Raw genomic sequence first — 20,741 nt, forward strand, 5'->3', positions numbered from 1 at the left:
ATATCCTCTAAGCTTATATTCATAGAAGAAATAACAAGTAAAAACGGTTTAGGTAAAACCCTACTCTTACGATACATTAAGTAAGATATTTTGATATTAGATATATTGTTTTGGATGAGAAAAGCAGCAGAGCTCTGTAGGCTGAAGATGTGAAACAGCATTCAGGTAAACCCTGCCTATTTAAATCCATTATAATTCTCTGTCAAAATGGACTGTACCAAAACCAGGGTCAGAGCGGCGTGCTAACCGGAGCAGTGACAAGTGGCGAACAGGGATGAGAAAGCAGAATCTGTCTGTTTAGGAGAGCAAAGGAGAGAAGATGTAGGGGCAGCAGTGATGTGAGAGATGGGAAGGGGTGTGAGGGTGTGAGTCTGTCTGGCAGATGCCCAGCGGCTGTGACCTGGTGTAAGCCACTAATCAAAGCTGCCCTAAATCCGCTGGCCCTATTCCCAGCGGACTCTGTTATGGAGGGGCCCTTTTGTCGAAGGCCCCTCCAGATGGTTCAAGGAACAGTCTTATGTGTCTAAAGCCCCTGCTAAGTATTCTTGGAGAGGAGCTTGGGGAGGAAGGGCTTGGGATGTGTGTTTGTTTGTGGGGGCTGGTGACCTAGGTCACCCTGCGGGATTTTCCTGTCCTTGATATAGGGATGGATTAATAAGGCTGATTTAGGCACTTGGGCTTCAGCAAATTAAAGAGGTACTCTGGCGTGGCTCTGCACTTGCAACATCATTGCAGCTATATCTACGATATCAGCTATATAGTAGCTGTAGTCGAGGATTAGTGAGCTATAGTGCTACAGAGGGAGGATATATGGTTATAGTGATGCTGACATCCCTAGCTGGAGGATCTTTGAGTGTTTTTTGAGCAGAGTTTCTGACATGCTTCCATGCCACAGATATCCCCCTAGAACCTGGACACAAGATTTAGTCACATAGTACCTATGTTGCTTACTCTTATTCATACAGAAAAAGAAATGAAATTAAAAGTCGTCCACTGAGGAAGGATGAGGATGCCTCGGACATCATTTGAGAATCATTATATGAAGTCAACTTACCTCTTAAAGTTCTCTGTATAAAGTAGTTATTTAATAAGTGTTTGTTTTTTTTTTTACTTTCTTTACCTAAATATTCTACATGTCTTAGCTACTGTAGATCTGTTTGATCACCATGTATCTCTTTCTCTTTGTCTCTCTCTCTGTCAGGCATCTAATCCCATCGACGTAGCAGCACGTCCTGGAGCAGTACCTCACACACTCCTACAGAAGGATCCACGGGTAAGCATCAGGCTGATAGCATCCCCAACATTCGCCTCTTGCTCTTTCCCTCCTGCTGAAAGCCACACATGTAGCCTACATACAGGATGTGTCTCACAGAGATGTGAAGGCATGTCTCAGCTTTAACGTCTTTTTGAGACAGCACATTTCTCCTCATGCCTATCTACGCACACATTTATCCAAAGTGCCTGCAGAGCTCTTCAAAACTGCATATTTTGGCAAATTATCTTTGTTGTTGATGATAATGATCGTCTGTTTGTCCATACAGATAACAGACCCATTCAGGACATCTGTTAGGGTAAGTGGTTGCCTTGTCCATCTTTTGTTATAATGTGTCATCTCTCTGGCCAGGCCACAAAGTCTAAAACTGCAAATTCTTCAACAATTCCTGCAGGCTTTTGGCTGCATTTACGGTTAGCTTTGAGGTCTCTATTGGGTTAAAGTCAGGGTTAGACTTTCTTAATCCATTGCCTGGTTGATTCTGACGAGTTCCCACTTTGTAGTTTGGCCAGAAAATCTCAATGCCAGAATCCACTTTTAGCTCCCCATATCAAAGCCAACAGGCTAACCTCAGTTTCTCTCTAAATTTTTAGAAACCTGGCAAGTGGTGTGCAGTGCATGTCCAGATCGCATGGCAGATCTACCACCACCAGCAGAAAATGAAGGTGCGTGAGATGGATAATGATCTCTTGCAGGAGTCTTGCTGTCATGTAAAACCAGATGCAGTATACTGGTAATGGAATAATGACCCAAATAACATACTTACTGAATACATGGTAGGTCAGATCATGTCATAGTTGGATCTTTACCTGTAAAACAATCTATAGATCGTGTTACTGGATTCAGAAAGACCCTGTGGGTGGGCAGAGGCTGATGACGAAAAAAGGAACAGAATCCTGTTAACGTTAATAACGATACAAAATCCAACGAGAACGGTGTCTCCTCTTGTTAAGTGTTCCCTATAGCTAAGCAAAGTCTCTGTGCATGGCTCACTCCACGTAAAGAGAAAGGGGCAGATCACTAACCGTCAGATTTATAGCATTGTCTTGGCCAAAATGCAACACGTGAGCACAGACCAAAAAATGCTTGTGACGAAATACTCCTCTCACTGACAGAGGATGGTGTGGCCTCGCCATGGAGATCCTCTGCTAATGCCACTAGCCCAGTGTTGTCAGTCCTTCATGGACTCTGAATCCCTGTTACCAAGGATTTAGTGTCCCTAATCAGCTTACATATATTTGTTATAACACAGTTGGCCAGAATTGGAGACATGGAGCCATTGTTGATGTATCTGTCTTCCTCTGATCTCTCACCCAGTGTAGCTGAGGATAAATCCCTCTCACTCTGTTGTTGGAAATGTTTGGTACTGTTGCCTACCGACCTAATTTTCTTTGTCTATCTCTGCCTCCCTTGACTATAGCAAATGCAGCTGGATCCTCACAAACTAGACATGAATGGGAAGCTGGACCTGTTCAGTCGACCCCCAGCTCCAGGAGTCTTCCCAGGGTTCCCGTACCCTCATGACCTGGCACGACCCCTTTTCTCTTCCACAGGTCAGTAGGGTCTGTCAGTACCCAACACAGGGTGATGAACTGCACCTTCCAAGACAAGTCATTCAAAACACTCAAATTATTCCATTCTCAAAGCCTTCCAATGGCAATTTTGTCTTTATGCAAATAAGCATTTAGAGCCGCGGGTCGAAACTGTTCCTCCACCATTGTCAGAAAATGGCATCAGTTTTTTTTCTCTCCTCTCATGTAATGTTCACTTAATTGTAGTGCTTTTGTAGCAAATGTTTTGCCAGTAAAGGGAGTCAGATACGTCTATGAATATGGATGAATCTCGGTTAGGTAATTGACTGATTTGCTGCGTTGGAGGGCAATAGCGAGGCGAAAGGCCTTTGACTGGTAATTATGCAGTGGTGTGTCAGAGGCACTCCTGTAATTGGTTCTTTCGTTAACCATTCATGGAATATGGGTGATGGTAACAGTGTTTTGTGAAAGAGGCCAGTTTGCTGCACAGTCTGGAACTGACCTCAATATGTAACTATAGACTCACACACAAACATGCAACAGCTGCAATAAAACCAAAATATCAATTGCTAATTTGCTCAATTGCATCGCTCAGCCATCTCTAAACTCATGTAGCTTACATGTACCGTGTATTAAAAAAGTTTGTGATGCTGTTGCAGAAACAATACAGGAGTCAACATATTTATTCACGTTTACATTTTTTTGTCCTGGCTAAACAAAGGACTGTGATTGTTGTGGATGGAAAATCATTTCAGTTTCTTCCTGCATGGCTAGTTAGAGTTTATGACTGCCTGATTGGATAATTATAACACCGTTCTATCCTCCTTGCTCTGATAGGCTCCAGCCACCCAGCTCCCTCCCCCTACGGCCCCGCCCCACACCCCAGCGGCTTCCTGCCTCCTAGCCATTTGGCAGGTAAGTGTAAGTAACCCATGTTCAAATTTTTTTATACATTTGTATCTCCTCTTTCTCTCCATCTCTCTCACTCACTCTCTCTTTTTTGCACTCATGTTTTAAACACATTACAAGCCACCAGGGTGTAATTTGAAGCCTAGATATTTCTAGTTTTGATCTCAGATTCATTTGAAGGTTAATGTGGAAGCCTGTTGGCCAGTTTAGTCAGTCGGTGGAGTGTAGCCATCATATAATCGGACAGTATGAGTCATAACATAGCTTTAAATAACTTGTTGTGGGGTTATTAAAAAGACATAGCTAGCCTAGTGTTCACTCATTGTCATCCCTCATTTGTTTGGAGAGACTAAACACAGTGCATAGAGCATAGTGCAATAGTGACACATATGCAACAGCATATGTGTCACTATTTTCTATGAACTTGCAAAGTTGATTTTGTAATTCATAGAAGTAGGATAATTAATGTTGCTGGATTTATTTGTGCATGTAATTATTTTATTCATTCATGTATTTTCCACGATTATATCTGAGACACTGTTTGGATTCAGAGTGGCAAGTTGATTTCATGGAATAAGCCCTTAAGTCAATCCATTTTTTGCTTATGAATACACGGTGCACAGAGGAGGAAGACTTAGCGAACGAAATTTTCCTGTCCAGGGAATTCATCTGTGAGGCAGAGGAGATTTCTCAATTGTTGTCTTTTCTGATATATTAACAAGCCCCAGAGCTGAAAATCCTTAAACCCTAATCTGCTGATAAATTCTCCATTTCCTGATGGATTTTTGCTGAATTAAAATGGGACTGCAAATTATCAGTTGATGAATGTTGTTCACTGATTTCTCAGGGTAAATATTTTTATTGTTATAAATAAATTTGGAGGCTAGAGTTTATGTCAGTGGAGCCCATCAGACACTGGTTCTCCAGTTAAATCATTATGGTCTGTGTAGCCTAATTTTGACAGCTTCTAATTCCCCTGCCCTATCACAGTCCATTTTCAGCTCAGCTCTAGTAACTCAAAACTAGTTTCCCCATCAAGCAGGGTTGTTCCACTAGCCCCCGCAGGGTCAGAGACACTCCACTCCAGTTAGTGGCAGTGAATCCAGCCTCCAAGCGACCTGGCTACTGCAGGATTACCAGGCAGAGAGCTAAGGTGGCCGCGCTAAAAAACCACAGCTCGCTTGTAAGAGAAAAGCCGAGTGGAACGGGTTGGTGTTGGGGTGAGCACTGCTAGCCAGCCCCCCCCCCTTTTGCTAATCCCTGTTTGGCATTTTGCAGATCCTTTCAGTCGCTCCAGTTCCTTTGGCGGCCTCGGCAACCTTTCAAGCAGTGCCTTCGGAGGATTAGGCAACCCCTCGCTTGGTAAGCGCTGGCCCCCTCTCCTCCTCCACCGCTCCCCCCTTCAATTTGGCCCCTGTGGCCAGTGACAGAATAGAGCAGGACAGAGTTAGACCACAGGGAGAGCCAGGAGGGGAGGAAAAAAAATTAAGACACTTAGCTCTAGTTTCTGTGTCAAAGCAGCCCTAGCCCAGCGAGGCCCAACAAGGCAGTACAACACACCACAGCAAACCTCCTCCCTGCCTCCACTTCATCCACGAATCATGTCCCCAACAGCCTGGCTTTAATCTGGCTGCACTGCTGCCAACAGGCACCTTCAGGTCCGCTGTTTGGTGGCAATTCATCTATTTATTATTTGACAAGCCCCTTCTGCACCACCAAGGAGGGCTTTCTCTTTCCCCCCCTGCATCCTTCTCTCTATGCCTTTCTCTCTTTCTCTTCATCCCTCCTATTTTTGTGTGCCAAATCCTGTTGTGAAAATGAATGTGATTGGAATAGACATGCCGTGGAATGCTAAGGTCTCCCTTGGCTTTTCACAGCCCTCAACTCCAGTGGGAGTTGAGACTCCCCTGTTCATCCGGTGCAAAAAGGGAGGGGGGAGAACCTCTATAGTCCAAAAGCAAATGAGTATTTTTTTTTTTCTTTTTACTTGTGGGGGGAGCCATTAACCTCTAACTTTTTCAAACAGCTTCAGTGAGAGAACCTCCAGGGACAAAGACAAAAGCAGCTTTTGTTGTTGAGTCTTTCTCATCTTATGTGTCCTCAAGAAGGTTTTGTGCTCAATTAACTTAAAGTGGGTCCCATGCCTGTCTCCCCCTTCCCCCCAGGGTCCAACAGTGTGTTTGGCACCAAGGAGGGGCCAGGAGGACTGCCCACGTTTGGCAGCCCTCATCATGACACCTGGAACAGACTTCGACGCACCCCGCCGTCTTTCCCCACCCCGCCACAGTGGCCCAAAACCGCAGACGCTGAGAGAAGCAGCTCAGCCAACAGCCACGAAAGAGAGCGAGAGCGGGAACGGGAAAGAGAGAGAGAAAGGGAGAGGGAAAGAGAGAAAAGAGACTCATCCATTGGGAAGGAGGAGAAGGATAAAGACAGGTGAGATTGTGGGCTTTTTATCTACTTTTAGAGTATTATTTTGAGGATATTAACTTTCAATGTAGTCAGTGAAAAAATAATATGTCTGCAATAGCACAGTTATCATCACAACCTGACATTTGACCTGAGATTTCACTTCACTGCACTGTTTTAAAGCATTATATGATTCCCCCAACAAGGTAAAAAATTTGATAATTTAAAACACAATAAATGTAAAGGACAGAAATATTGAATATTTGCATATACATAACTAAAATTGTCCACATAAGTACACAAGTGCATGATCACAACTTAAAAGACATGGCCACAATAATGATCCCTTTTCCTGCTAGCATTAGCATATATATACAAGATGATCAAATTATGTTAGGACAAAACAAAACACTTGAGTCCCCCAGATCAGCTCAAATCAGTCATGGGTCCAATAAGGAAACAGACACAAATCGAACAGGCAACAACCAGCTCTGAGAGAAGCTATCTGTCAAAAATTAATTGGAAGGATGTCTGTGGATGGTATTCTAGCAACACATAGGGGTTTTTATCAGATTTAAAGGCAGTAAACATTATCAGAGGAAGACAGGAGCATGGTAAACTGTTTTGTTTTTTTTCTAAGAGAATTAAAACTCAGATTTTATTTTGGATTTTAATAAAACCCACCAACATGACACTTGTTTTTTTTTATTTGGTACTAACTATACTGTTTCATTATGTCATAACAGGGATTCTGTGGATCGTAACCGACACTCCAACCGGTCATCTCCAGCCTCTGCACCAGTCAGCTACCAGATCAGTAGCTTGATTCGCTCAAACAGCCAGAACTCCAGTGACTCAGGTCGACATCACAGTGGCAGCGTAGACCGGGTTCGTGAGGCGGAGAAGGAGCTGTTGGAGCGCCACAGAGAGTCTTCCACGCTGGCTGACGTGAAAGTGAAGGAGAGTCGCTCACCTGGCAAGGAGATGCTGGAGAGGAGACCCTCAGAAGACTCCATCAAACCCACTCAGCGTTCTCCTTCTCCATACTCCAAGGCAGTGATCAATGAGCAGGGCATGAAGATGGCCGGTGGGCCCCCGCCTACACTCAAGGACAGCGAGAGGAAAGAGCCCCCACCTGCAGACCTCCTCCACAAGGTGAAAAATGACATGAAGATTAAGGAGGAGAGGAAGGAGGAGCAGGAGGTCATGGTGGTGAGCTCCGAGCCTGCCCCCCATCCACAAGCCCAAGCTCTTCCTGCTCCCGTCGGCCAACCTGGAAACCCGCACCACCACCACCCACCTTTGTCACAGCAGCCCCCTCTTCCGTCGCCACGTGCAAGTGACATCCCAGCACCTGGCCTGCATGGTGTCCCCATGGCACACTCTCTGCCCCTTTCCATGAGTGCCATGCCCCAGATGGGCAGCCTCAATGTGCTAGACCGGGCTCGTATGGCTCCCTTCATGGGAGTGAGCCCTCTGGCAGGCAGAGAGCGTTTGCCCCACCCGGCCTTCCCTTGGGACCCACTTAGAGAGGCCTACCGCAGCCTGGACCTGCAGCGGCGCATGGACTTCCAGCTCAGGGCTGAGCAAGGACATCGCTTCCCCAGTGTGTATGAACAGGAACGAGCCTACCGCGAGAGGGAGGCTCATGATTACTCTCACCATGAACACCTGTTGGAGGTGCGCAGGGAGCATGAGAGGATGAGACAGCACGCGGAAGAGCGAGAGCGCCTCCACCTGCGCGAGGAGATGGACAGAGCACGCCTGCATCAGCTCCACCAGTCCCCTATGGAGGGCCATCTACCCCACATGCCCCCCTTTATGCCCCACCTCGGCGGCATGCCCTACCCTAGACTCAGCCCCTCCACAGGACACAATGGCCCTCTGAACAGAACACCCCCTACTGCCGCACTCAGTGCGCCCCCACCCCTTGTGCCAGCCGGAAGTGCCAGGCCAGCCTCTCCCAGGAGGACTACCCCCCTCACCACCACACAGGACCCACGGGACTACTCCCCATCTCGCAACCCCAAAGAGGTAGAGGCTCGGTAGCTTCTTAGAAAAGTGCACAAAGTCTTACTAGACGCACTCTCAAGCCCCACTCCCCTAATCTGAAATCCTCTTGTGAACAAAATGCACTGCTCTTCAACAGAAAAGAGCAAAACTCCCTAAGGGAAAGGGTATGATTGTACAAAGTAAAGGTGTGTGAGGCTGATAAAGCACATGCCAGGACTTTACTTTTAGTGGACTGGAGGTTGAATAATGTCGGTAAAGAGAACACAAATATGTGTATGTTTATATCCGACTTAAATATTTGATAATTATTAATATATTAATCCAATACCTTTTTTCAGCTTTGTGCGAAAAGAGAGGTCCTGAAATGAGTTTGTACATTTCCTATCCTTGTTCCATGTATAGATATCATTTCTATGAATTTTATGTATTTTGTGCATTAGTCACACCTTTTACAATATTTATCCCAGTTGATTGTGAGACATATCCATTATGACCCACTGTAAAGACTGGATTTTGATTTCAACCTTCAGAAATTTAACCTCATGGTACCAGGATATCCTCAATGATGACAATGTACAATGTTACATTACCGATTTGTTTTGTTCATTTGTTTTGCCTTTGAGATATGCAGATAAATATATATTATGAGGTCTTTGTTCAGTCTCTGTAAAGAAAACTGATGTAAATAACTTGTTGATATTCCTTCGCTGCAAAATTACCATGTAAATTTATTAGGCTTTTTAACCATTTCTAGAAAAACAAAATTAAATGAAACATGGGGAATCACTCCCCTGATGAATATCATGGTAACAGACAAGCCTGGCCAATGGATGAGAAGTATGACAGGAGGGTGTTGTAAGGGGCCTACAAGGATCATCTGCAATCTATGCAAAGCAGCACACAGCACCCTAATGAAAAGATCACCTGGAGGGAGCAGAGGATACTGGTGATACTGAGAGAAACTTGGATTAACTCATGTTTATATTTACCAATGAAATAATGATGAATTATTAAAAGACTCCCCAGTCACAAACTGGACCAGCCCCAGACAGAAAAGAAGGACACTTTTTAGTGGGCGGCAAAAGGACTTTCTCTGTCAACCTTGTGGTGTTGTGCAGTTGTTTTTCTTAGACTCTTGTATACAAAACAAGTAGAGTTTTAGGCCTGCAAAAAAATGAAAATGAACATTCATGGTTTAAAATGTACGGAATAAAGTTTGGACCTAATGTCATACATTGCTGCCTGTCTTTAATCCTGGTACTCATTGTCAGTGCTGACTAAAAGTGCTGAATTTGTCTGTAAGCCAGACCTACTGAGTGGAATGTTGATGTTAGGTTGATAGGTTTGCCAATAATGCTTGTGCCTCAGTTTCCAGTATTAAAAGTATGTGCTCATCTGATATCAAGCTATTACTTTGAAATCATAAAGGCAACACACTTGGCTGGCAGAGTAGCCTAAGCCATCAGATCATTTGACCATAATCTGTCATACATGGGCTGCAGAGCTCTTCAGGGGGGATCGATGAGACTGGGCCAAGGCAATACAGGGAGGGACTAATAGGACATTGATTTTGTATGAAAGCAGGTTTTGAGTGTTTGTGTTGCAGGTAACCGGTATTGACTGGTAGCCCAGTGGCATATTGACCCGTGGTCTGGAGTCATTAAGAGGAGCAATGCCTGGGAGGCAGGCTATCGGATGGTAGAGGAGAGGCTCCTCTCCCTTCTTGTACGCTTCCTCTCCTCATGCACACCACTCATCTGTTTTTCTAATGAGGAAGGGAGGCGCTCTGGTGTGGTCCACTGAGGGATCCCTGAGGTGCCCCGTCCTGCCATTGAAAAGACCTCGGCTGTGCTTGCCGCCTGCCCAGAGATGGCCAATTCATCCCGATAATGCCCTGACTACTCATCTCACTCCTGTTTGCCGTGAGACCCACCAATCCTGTCCCATGGTATCAGCCCATAATAACAGCGTGGATCAAACCGTGGCCAGGCCATTAGGGGATGTTACTGAAAATCAATGGCGCTCCTGTGTCTCACACACTCCATCGTGTTTTAAAAGGGCTCCTTGAAAAGACTGTTTTCCAGACTAGGGCTGGCGGATTGGGAAGACTTAAATCACTATCAGTTTCAATTTGGGCCCCTGGTAACTGAGCCACATATTCCTCCAACGGGTAGCATCTGTCAGTGGCCAGCTTCACTTTAGCACTGTGTGCTCTTGGTCCTAATCATCTAGTCAACAACAGGTGCTTAACCCCTGTAGTTACAGCATAGTGATTTTTCCTGTAACTATTATTTACCAAGCAAGCTTTGGTAGAAGAAAAACACACACCTTACATTTCCCCCCGACTCAATCACTCTGTCCTGTGCTCTATCCATTTTACAGCTGAGTGTGGAACAGCCCTCCGGAGATGAAAAGCTCCATCAATTTCACTCATCGTCTGGCAAGGTCAATTTATTTCAACACACAGTCCATCATCAGATGGGAATCAATTGACACATTGCCTAGCATATCCAACCCAAGGTGGGTTATTACAGCGTCTGCAATTGTCAGCTCTTTTTCAGAGCTATTCTTCACATGTTCAGGCTTTTCTTTTTTCTTTTTCCTTTTTTTTTTTTTTTTTTGTTTATGATTTTCTATATTTTTCATTATTTGCATCACATTTCCTATTTGATGAAACATTGTTGGTATGACAGGGCTTCATGTACCAGCTTGTCACACAGAAGCAACTGTGATACAAGATTGTGGGTTTTTTTTAAACACATTTCTCCACTATAATCCCAATTAATAGGATACGGTAGTATCTGAGGTAAGACATTGTTTTATTGTTCCACTAATCCTCTTCATTTATCTGTGAGAAAACTCAATGCTGAGGGTTTTGGATTGAATTTTCACGCCCTCAAATACCTCCAAAAAGAGCTTGGCGCAAAGATCACCCCAGATTCAGCGAACAGTGGATCAGGCCTAAGGGGCTTTTATAGAGCACAATGGCTGCTAATAACACAGAGCCAAGCTAATAAGATGGGCAAGAAATGAATGGTTCGGTCCAAGCTCCTTTTCTCTCTTGCTTATTCTTCCCCCGCTGATAAAACATGTATGAAAGCGTTTTTGAGCTGCTATGTAGTAGCTCCCTAGACTTTTCCCCCAGTGAGAGCTAATGCATTAGTTCCCATTTGAAGGCTGTTTTGAAATGGAGATTGGTAATGAGACGGGAGGTCCCCCGCCACTATCACATTTGGATTGCTGGGGCCTCCGCTGGGCCTGGTGATTTGGGAGACCATGGCTCTGCTCAGAGTTCAAGCCCATCTCTCTGCAGGGAGTAGCAAACCCTGACAAGAGCCATTCTAAACCTCTAAACTATATCTGAACTGTGAACTGAGGGAGAGAGCCCCAAGTCAAGGGCTTTGGCAGTGGATCCCTGTCACAGCGCTCTTTGTAGACTGCATTTTGTTTTGACCACCTAAAAAGGCTAACAGCATACATCCCTCCATGTTGCCATCTTTTTTTAGCCTTCAGTGTCAACAGAGCGGCAGCTGACAGAAACCAGGCCAGTCAGCGGTTAAGGAGCTGACTTGGAAACAGCCAAATGGTGTGAATTCCAGACCCTGGTGACAAAGTGCTGTCTAATGTCTTTGCACCTCTGGATCTATGAAAAATATTCTGGCTCTCTCACACCACCACTATGGCTGTGCAAGGAGACCAGCCAATGGAGCCTAGGAAAAAGAATATACTGTAAATCACTCACAGAGGAACCTTAGAGAGCACGATGTGAGACAGGGAGGAGTAGAAGAGAAATAAGGGAGTTGGAAAAGGAGGTGGTCCAGAACAGCCATCAGCCAAAATAAGTTTTCCACTTTGATTCAATTTTGAGGATTTTTCCAGTCTTTAGTGGAACCTCACATCTCCCACACTGGCCGTATTATGTACACAAGCCATAAAAAATGAATAACATTTATGCAGCTGGGTGCATCTGGCAGTGATAGTCCTCTCATTCAGGGACCCACAGGATGGCACTGTGCCGCCACACCACCCTCTCTGCTCTATGTATGGGCACTAGACAAGAGAAGACTTAGGGGAGGGGTGGGTGGTGTAAAGGGAAGCTCTCAAATGCTTCGAATGAGTTTTTAAAAAAAAAAGAGATTTCAAGGCAAATGGAGGCCATACGTGGCCCATCCAATTTGGCACAGCTAATGCACATGATTAGCCGTAGAGACGTTAATCAAAAGTGGCTCAGTATTTGAAGGGGCGGTGAGAGGCACTGCCAGCTGGTGACAACATGGCTTGTGTGCACGGGCCAAGAGTGAAGTTTATTTGAATATGGATCTTGCCGTGACCGTATTTCTCCAGAGCTCAGTTAGCAGAGCGTTCCCTGGCTCATCACTGGGATCGCCTTAGAGCCGCTTGGCACTGGGGAAGGCGGAAGTTTTTCCAAGCCACAGAATGAGAATTACGATTTAGTCCATCCCCTCTGGTGGTGTGGGCTTTTCATAAGCATTTATTCAGTTTGACGCTGGCAGAGATGCAACACCTAGTTCTTGGCGTCCATGTGTGAGGATTTCCTTTCCAATATGAAATTATGAAATTGACAAAAAGGTTGTTTTTACAGCCTATGAATTAATAACACATTTAAAAATAAAACATCCTATGTTTCCACATAAAACCATGCTATCCCTCTACTGAAAAGAAAGAGCTTATATTAAACTGTCAGTGTTCCTTTAGAGCCAGGGTTTGAGTTGGAATAAGACCACCAGTAGTCTAAACCAGCAACAGCACAGCAACTGTATTCAGCTATGGGATGGGGGGGGTCAAGTTTCAGTTAGCACCAAGAGAGCTCAGTATGCAGGATTCCATATATGATTTATGATTTAATCAAAAGATGCTAACATCTCAAGTACACATTACCTGCACCACAACAAGCATAATCCAAAAAAAAGGAGTTTCTTTCCCTTCAGTCCCTGGACCAGCAGGATAACCCTGGTTGGGGAAACATAATAAATAATATAAATCATGACAACCAATATAACTCAACCAATATCAAGCTAGCTAGAGTTAGCTATAACTCAATAAATGCCTTGGCTTATACTGAATGGTTTTATAGCGGATTTTTAAAGTTTTAAAGCTCTGTTTGTTATAGCTGTTTTATATTAGCTAGTTTTTTAAAGTTAGCATTTGATATTGGCCTCAAGAGTTCTCTAAATACTAACACTAGCTAAGTCATAAATGATGAGACTGTAATTTTTTCACTTCATTTTAAGTTCAGTCATTTCTGTCACTAAAGCAAGTGACAGAATGGTAACTTGCACAATAAAAATAAAGTCATGAAGTTATTCTTCTGCTTGTGATAGTTGCAACAGTGAGTGATATTCCAAAATCACACACAGCTTGGAAATTCCAGGTTTTCCAGGATTAGATATAGGACAATGATCTTGGATGGAGAAGCAGGAAACAAGTTAATTTATCTTATTCAATTCATAGAAAAATTCTTGTTTTAGAAAACAAATCATTTTAAGATTTCATCATACCAAAATTACTATTTTACTGTACAATATTCATTAAACATACTTTCATACCTGAAGACCTTTAGATGAAAAGTCTGTGTTGTATCAGTGTTAACAGAAAAATGGAAATACAGGTGATTACACTGTTTAAGCAGCACATGGCAACAAATCATAAATCTGAGCAGGCAAATGCAATTTAGACAACAATGCCATATGCTGATTCATACAATGTTTATCTGAAACATAATATTTCTGTCAGTCAGTGTGGCAGACATTGTTAAATACAGTTCACTGCTTCTGAGCATTTGAATAATAGATGAAATAATCAAAAAATGCTCTAATACACTACATCTGCAGTTACTATTTTATGAAATTCTATTGTTTTTAAGTTTGATACTGTATTCAGGCTCTTAACATCCTTGTGTGAGGTCGTTCTCTTGATGCATATTGGATTCTTATTGCTTCTTTCGGCGCAGTCTCAGAGTATATTTATGTCATCAACGAGTTATAACCCTAGCTCACAAAAATACCAAAGGAGGCTATAATAAGGTGGAAAAGGGCATGGGGATCATGTTCGTCATGAGACTGGCTTCAGTGGGGCTTTACAGCATTCCAGGCTTGGCTTTGCCTGCCTCCCATGCTTCTTTGGAAATTTGTCTGGCAGCAAACATGCTTTGAATGGCTCTTATCTCCTATCTGGGCAGGAGTTCCATGCACCAAGATAACAAACCCTATCTTATCTCGCTGTGTTCGTTAATGTCACAGCTTAAGGGGGTTGTTCTTCCACTTGCAATGGAGCTTGCAGAGTGGATTGTTTGCAGATTAGTCAACACAGGCCTCTGGAGGTCTTGGAGCAAATTCAAAATGCTTGTCTTGTCCCACAGACGTTCTTGTTATGCGCACATTGGCGTACTGGCTGCCTCCTGCTTTCCAGTGTCAAATGGCTGGAGTACCACACAATGGTTGGTAGGCATCATTACGCACAGTGAGATCTACCGTAATACTTATCACATCAGACAAGCTGGTCATGCAAGCCAAAACAAAAATGTGCATGATAGCCACCCAAGGCCAACTATGTTGTTGAATGTTTTGGGGATGAATTGTTATTATTCTGTTGCTGATTAGCACAGAGTTTCAATCAGTGATACATTTTGAAACAACATCTCTTTGAGCTTATCAACTGAGGAAAACATTCAGGCTGCGATATTTCATGTATTTTGTCCAGTCTGTGTGGCCAGATTCATAATCATCCCTTTGTGACACAAGAGACCAGGCAAAGCTCCATTGACTTCAGCCATCTGGCTATCTCACACAACCCTTGGCTACACAGTGGCTCACTCAGCGATTGATTGAGGTGTTGAAGGCCAGCTATTTAACACATCAGAACAACAAGTACTGCTATCAAGCTGGCCCCTCTCATGCCTCGTTTCTGTGCCGCCCAAGAATGTCTCTTATCTCGTCCCTTCTGCTTGTTGGTTTAAGCCAGACAGCATATGTCCACATTCCCCCTGTAATACACCGTTGTGCTTTTGGTGCAAGCCTGACAGACAGACTGGTTGCAGCTGAGATATGATGGGGGGGGGGTTTAACCCTTGTGTAGGATAGTAAGAAATGTAAAGTAAAAAAATAAAATCTGCTTCCATATTGCAGCCTCTGGGAGGAATTTAACACCAGAAAAAAAGGCATTTTCTTCCCAACATGCTGTCCTGCTGTTGCGCCAAAAAGACTGACAGATGAAAATAAAGCCATGTGTTCCATATCATTAAATCCTGCTCTTTCAGCTGATTACATTCTTATTAGTGCCTCCATTCTTCTCCTTTTATTGTTACTTCTGGTGAAACAGGCCTGATAATGTGCACTCACTCACTAGATGTGCTCATTCCCATCTATGATTCTTTGTTGTCGCCGAATGGTTTTTAAATGAAACGTGTGAGTACGTTGTAATTATAATTCTGGGGGTATTATGAAATCAAATATTACAATGAATGTAATTTTATTTGCTTGTAATCTCTCTCACCCAGGCTAATAGGCATTTTCTAAGGGCACGCTCGGGGGGTTTAAACGCTTGACCATCTCTAAATAGAATGGCTGCTCTGCTCTCTTGCTCTCCAGCTCTGTTCTTTTGTCTTTGATATGCAGGCAAAGAGCTTGACAGTCTGGGAGACAAGGGAGATTTGTCGGCCTGTGATCTCCATGCCTCTCTGACAAATGAGCGCCTTTGGCAGGGCTGCTGGAGGTACGGCTTCTCTGCCCTGCTGGAATCCTGATGAGACTACTCTGGAGCTGCCGGTAATGAAGTCAGGGCACAGGACCAACCTGCTGCCAGAAATGACCTTTAATCTACACACGTGCAGGACATTTGGCATACAGTGACTCAAAATCGCACATACACCTTCGTGCTTTTACATCTAGCACATTTTTCAGTGAGATGTTACAAAAATAGGGCAAAACATACAAATTAATTTCTTACAACAATGCACTGCCACATTTTTAAAATGCTTTTTCAACTAAAAATACTAATTCAATCATCTTTACTGCTTGTTATGGCAGTGGCAAATAGTTTACAATTTACATTTCTCAACAATCAGTGATGGCTGTGTATCTGTATTCATATTTGACTAGTGGGGTAATTTAGGATGCAATCACCAGCCAGTCAATCTTCATTACATCGGACTCAACTGCTTCACCATGCACGCAATTGCTTGACATTGATTTTGCAGATTCTCTCAGTGCATGTAATTCTTCATGCAGTGTATGGTAAAGATCTCTCCTTTGGCGTGTCTGTGCAAAGTAAGATGTCAACAAATTACAACCTAAAAATTTGAATCCCCTGAGAACCAAATGAAATGTAACCATTTCACCTCCACAATGAGCAGGAAATAGCTGATATTGATTCTGGTCGTTCCCATCCGACACTGAGGAATCTTGAAACCACAAGGCTCACTCAGTCCAATCCAACATGGTTGCCTTAGATTTCAGCTCTTGGCTGCAATGAGCAATTATTCACAGGAAGAACAAGCACTACCCCTTGTGGCCCAGTTGGCCCAGTGCAGCATTGGTAAATGGCACCTCCAGCTGCTCATGGGCCCCTCCTGATAAGTTAACCTTGTGATAACATACTAATGCCTGATTAATGTTGCAGTAATTAGACACAGCTTTTCACAGTCAGTTAAGAGGACATCCTCCAGCAATTACCCTGAGCCGGAGAGAGCTAATTTCAGAGAGCACAGTGGAATCACGTTCCTTAGCTCGCTTCCATTCCCACTTGGCAACATTAAGGTTTATTTTCTCATTATTTCATTTAATTACTCGTTTGATGTTTTATACAGCTGCCACAAGTAATCTTTGATCCAATTAGGAAATACTGATTGACAGTGTGGGTGTGGGATTCAATAAACTGGATTCAATTTGTCGTTGTGACCTTATCAGAGGATCTGTGGAGGATTCACTGTTCACACTGAATGCCAACTAAAAATATAATAATTTCCCCTAAGAGTATATGCTGCATTAAGGGCACACCTTTGTGCGTAGGCGTGTGTGTGTGCCCGCACATGCACCTGTAGGTATGAAACTGTGAGAAAGCAGAATGTGTGTGCGTTCCTCACCAGACATCTAACAATGAGGAATGAACGCATTAGCGAGGAGAGGCCCCTTTACTCACCGGCCTCCACACTGCCCATTAATAAAGTGCTGCCAGGGAAAAGATGGGGGTTGGTGCTGTTATTAGTCCTGCATTAAGAACCCGTTTGCTTTTCCTATTAGAGAGACATGTTGGTCTTTCTTAAACAAGAAAGATCAGCCCACTTATAATTGGACTGTAAAATCCTATATCAAAATTGTCAATGGTCCAGCAAAGCCAGCTGTGTAATTCCTTTTCAGTGTGAGCATTGACTGGAACTCTGCTGGGGTTTTCTATGTTGACAAAGTGAATGTAGTTAATAAGAAAAAGAAAGGGGTTTTGTATTATTGCAGAGAAACTCAAATCAGACTGTGACAAACACTGAAAGTATTAGCTGATCTATAATTACATATTTATTACTTTAGTCATGTTTCAAAGCTTGCTATTGTGCTCTAATGCTGATTTTTATCCCTTTTTTTTCCTGCTCACCAGTGAGGCAGGGAGTAACTGCCTTATATTAATTTCAATAGGGTTTAAAAAATCACTTGAACCTTGCTTGTGTGGGTAAGTATGTGCCTGAAAAGCATGAAAAGACCAAAACCAAAAATGAATTTTTCCTACTAACAAGAATTGAACATCGTGTCTCGTGAGACCCCCTGACTGTAGGAGATAACTGCGATTTTTGTGTGCTGTTACATCCGAATTGTGTACATGAGTTTGGTGGTGTGTGTGTGTGTGTGTGTGTGTGTGTGTGTGTGTGTGTATACCATTTCTTTAGTGCATGATCTAATACGGATCCATTTTCTGGATCTGAGCAGATAATGAGGTACAAACAGATATAAAGGACATCTGAACTGGAACACTAAGGAATGTTAAGTGGACAGTGTGCTTAAGCTGAAAACTTTCCTCTGACAGTGCAGCTTTAGCCGTTGCCAGTGTTTTCTTTCTTTGTTATTTTGTTTTTTATTCTGATTGATTGGCTGATTTTGCACGACTCTTACATTTTTGCATGACACAAGTTATAACTTTATTCACAGACTTTCTATCACTAATAATATCACTATCTCTTTGATATCACACACTGATATAATGAATGATTACAACATGATCATTTTGGTCGAGACACTTTATAAGGCAGTTACTATCGATGTGGTGATGGTTTTACCAGTTACCGGCTTTGACGATGTGGCTTATTGGTGTATTTACTTGATGCACAGACGAGATGGAGCCTCTATTGCAAGGATGATTCGTTTATTTGATCACTTATCAATTTCAATTTTAATTTTAATTTTTTAATTTAATCTCCTCTGTTTTACATTTACAGTGTATGCTGTTGTTGTTTTTGTTGTTTAAGCTGAAAAACTTACTGACATAGGAAGAAGAAGGTGAAATTTACTAACATAAGTCCCTCTGACAAAGGCTAGTGTTATACTTTCCACATCCACGAGTATGCGAGGGTCCGAGTGATGTAAATTTCATCACCAGAGGGTGTACGTGAGGCTATGTGCGGACATCCACACAGACCCCAACGTACACCCTCTGATGATGAAATTTGACTGGATACTGTGACTGGATAAATATCTAGTGTTTTTTTCTTTTTCAGAAGTTCAACTATGAATGTAGAAGCAAATTCTACAAATATAAAGTTGAAATGATATTCACCATTGAAGAAAAATTAATCAAAGCTAAAATTAATGTAATATTGCAATTTTAGTGACATAGTTACAAATGCAACAACATCATCTATATTTTAGAAGTAGGAGGAAGAGCACCAACTAATGCTTTACTGATAACAAGCTGAAGTAGACTGTCCACCTGCAAAAAACCGATCCCATAGGTCATCCATGCAAGGAGGCGATTACGACCCATAGTTACGTTTTGTTGTTAATCGACCTCTAGCAGCTGTAGTAATTCTAACAGGAGCAAATACGGAAGTTAGGTGATGGAGTATAAGGAGCGAGTCCATGTTAGGAAGAGGAGGCTAGGGTAGATGGATTGGTCAAACCGCTGTTAGTTTCCGGTGTGAGACCAGTAGTCATCATTGTTACTTTTAACCATAACCGTTCCACAACCTTAACTGCCTTTTATTATTGTAGCCATGACGACGACCCACATAATAAAAGTTGTTAATTCAACACTGAATTATGGTCAGAAAGGTTGCTATATGACGTAGATTGAAAATTCCACTTTAAATCTACAGCAGTAACAATTTATATGTTAAAAAAGAACCATTCAATCAAGATTCTATCTCGGTCATGTTTTCAACATTGATATGTTGCAAATGGTTAGCTAAATTAAATATTTTAGCAGCAAATATGGTCATATTTGCTGCTAAAAAGTGCCAGTGCCGATAGCAGGTGTGATGTAAAATAGGTCTCATTTTCAGCAAGAACCAGGCTTCCTGTTAAACTACAACCAAGTAATGTAAAGTTTACCATAGCCCCTTGCTGCTGAGGAGGTCAGCGTATGTTTGCTACGTTAACAGCAGGCTTTTTTTTTTAACTTAAACTCAAACTTAATGAAGGAGAGTAGGAGAGGAAAAGCTAAATGTGAATACAGGTTAACAGGGCAAAAAACCATTTAACACTGAGGGAAAAGCTGAAACAAACCCCGCAGCCTGCTGATTTTGATGAGTAAATATTTTGGACTGAATTCTTTGCAATGCTGTTCATTTTATAATATTCTTTAGCGTATATTTTTTGTTTTTTGAATTTATGGAATTTTGTGGGGGGGGTTTTCAACACATTTTTATACATGGTGTTCATAGAGAATGTTCCTGTGTCATCTACAAAACAATCTCGCCACACAAGTTTTTCTGAAGCTTATCACACAGTCTTTTTGAACTGGAGGCCAGTCATCATGAAATTGCAGATTTTCAAATTATATATTTTGTAAAAACTTTAGGGACTGAATGGAATGACCTTTTAATCTCAAATGTTGTGTTAAGTCTACCTTTGAAAATATCTTCTGGAACTAAGTGAAAATGGGGTTGAGTTCCATTTATGGACATAAAGTTCGGGGTCAGAGGTCTCACTTTAACGTTCTTTCTGAACTAATTACGTAATTAGGCTTGCTTCGTCCTTTTTAATTAAAACAATACAATATTTAATTCCGTTTCTGAGCCAGAATACAGTCAAATGTTCATGTTTACTTGTATCTGTCTGCAGGAGGAGGAGCATGTACAGGTGCAGCCAAATAAAGCAATGACTTGCCAGAGCTTGGTTGCAAATATCAAATTCAGCGGGGAGCTGTTTAAAATCTGGCCACTGAATAGTGTCATTATTCATGACTGCATCGGTCAGCTTCTGAGGAAAGGCAACGTGCCTGATCCATCTCCTCACCATCCCCGTCCAACAGCTGGAATTAGTGACAGCCAAGCATTGGATTGATGGATATTTCCACAAGCTGGATGAGATTGTTGAGAAGAGAAAGACCTCATCCAGAAATAGTTGGATGCTGCAGGAGCTGGAACTTTGCAGGAGACACTGGCT

The 20,741-nt window shown here is 42.7% G+C and overlaps 1 protein-coding gene across 9 annotated transcripts in view; it reads left to right on the top strand.

Annotated features, from left to right (window-relative positions):
- Window positions 1–9,510, top strand: part of fbrsl1 (fibrosin-like 1) — a 279,559-nt gene extending 270,049 nt beyond the window's left edge. For 5 of the 9 annotated variants that reach the window (XM_040155019.1, XM_040155010.1, XM_040155014.1 and 2 more), the window contains 8 exons: window positions 1,202–1,273; window positions 1,542–1,571; window positions 1,867–1,938; window positions 2,694–2,826; window positions 3,643–3,726; window positions 4,993–5,076; window positions 5,880–6,150; window positions 6,870–9,510. In XM_040155019.1, the coding sequence (XP_040010953.1) occupies window positions 1,202–1,273; window positions 1,542–1,571; window positions 1,867–1,938; window positions 2,694–2,826; window positions 3,643–3,726; window positions 4,993–5,076; window positions 5,880–6,150; window positions 6,870–8,172 (2,049 nt within the window). In that variant the 3' untranslated portion in view covers window positions 8,173–9,510. The remainder of the gene's footprint in view (window positions 1–1,201; window positions 1,274–1,541; window positions 1,572–1,866; window positions 1,939–2,693; window positions 2,827–3,642; window positions 3,727–4,992; window positions 5,077–5,879; window positions 6,151–6,869) is intronic. The other 4 variants (XM_040155011.1, XM_040155017.1, XM_040155018.1 and 1 more) reach the window with 4 other exon arrangements.
- The last annotated feature ends 11,231 nt before the right edge of the window (window positions 9,511–20,741 follow it).

Source organism: Xiphias gladius, chromosome 19 (genome assembly GCF_016859285.1).
Source record: "Xiphias gladius isolate SHS-SW01 ecotype Sanya breed wild chromosome 19, ASM1685928v1, whole genome shotgun sequence".
Taxonomy (NCBI): domain Eukaryota; kingdom Metazoa; phylum Chordata; class Actinopteri; order Istiophoriformes; family Xiphiidae; genus Xiphias; species Xiphias gladius.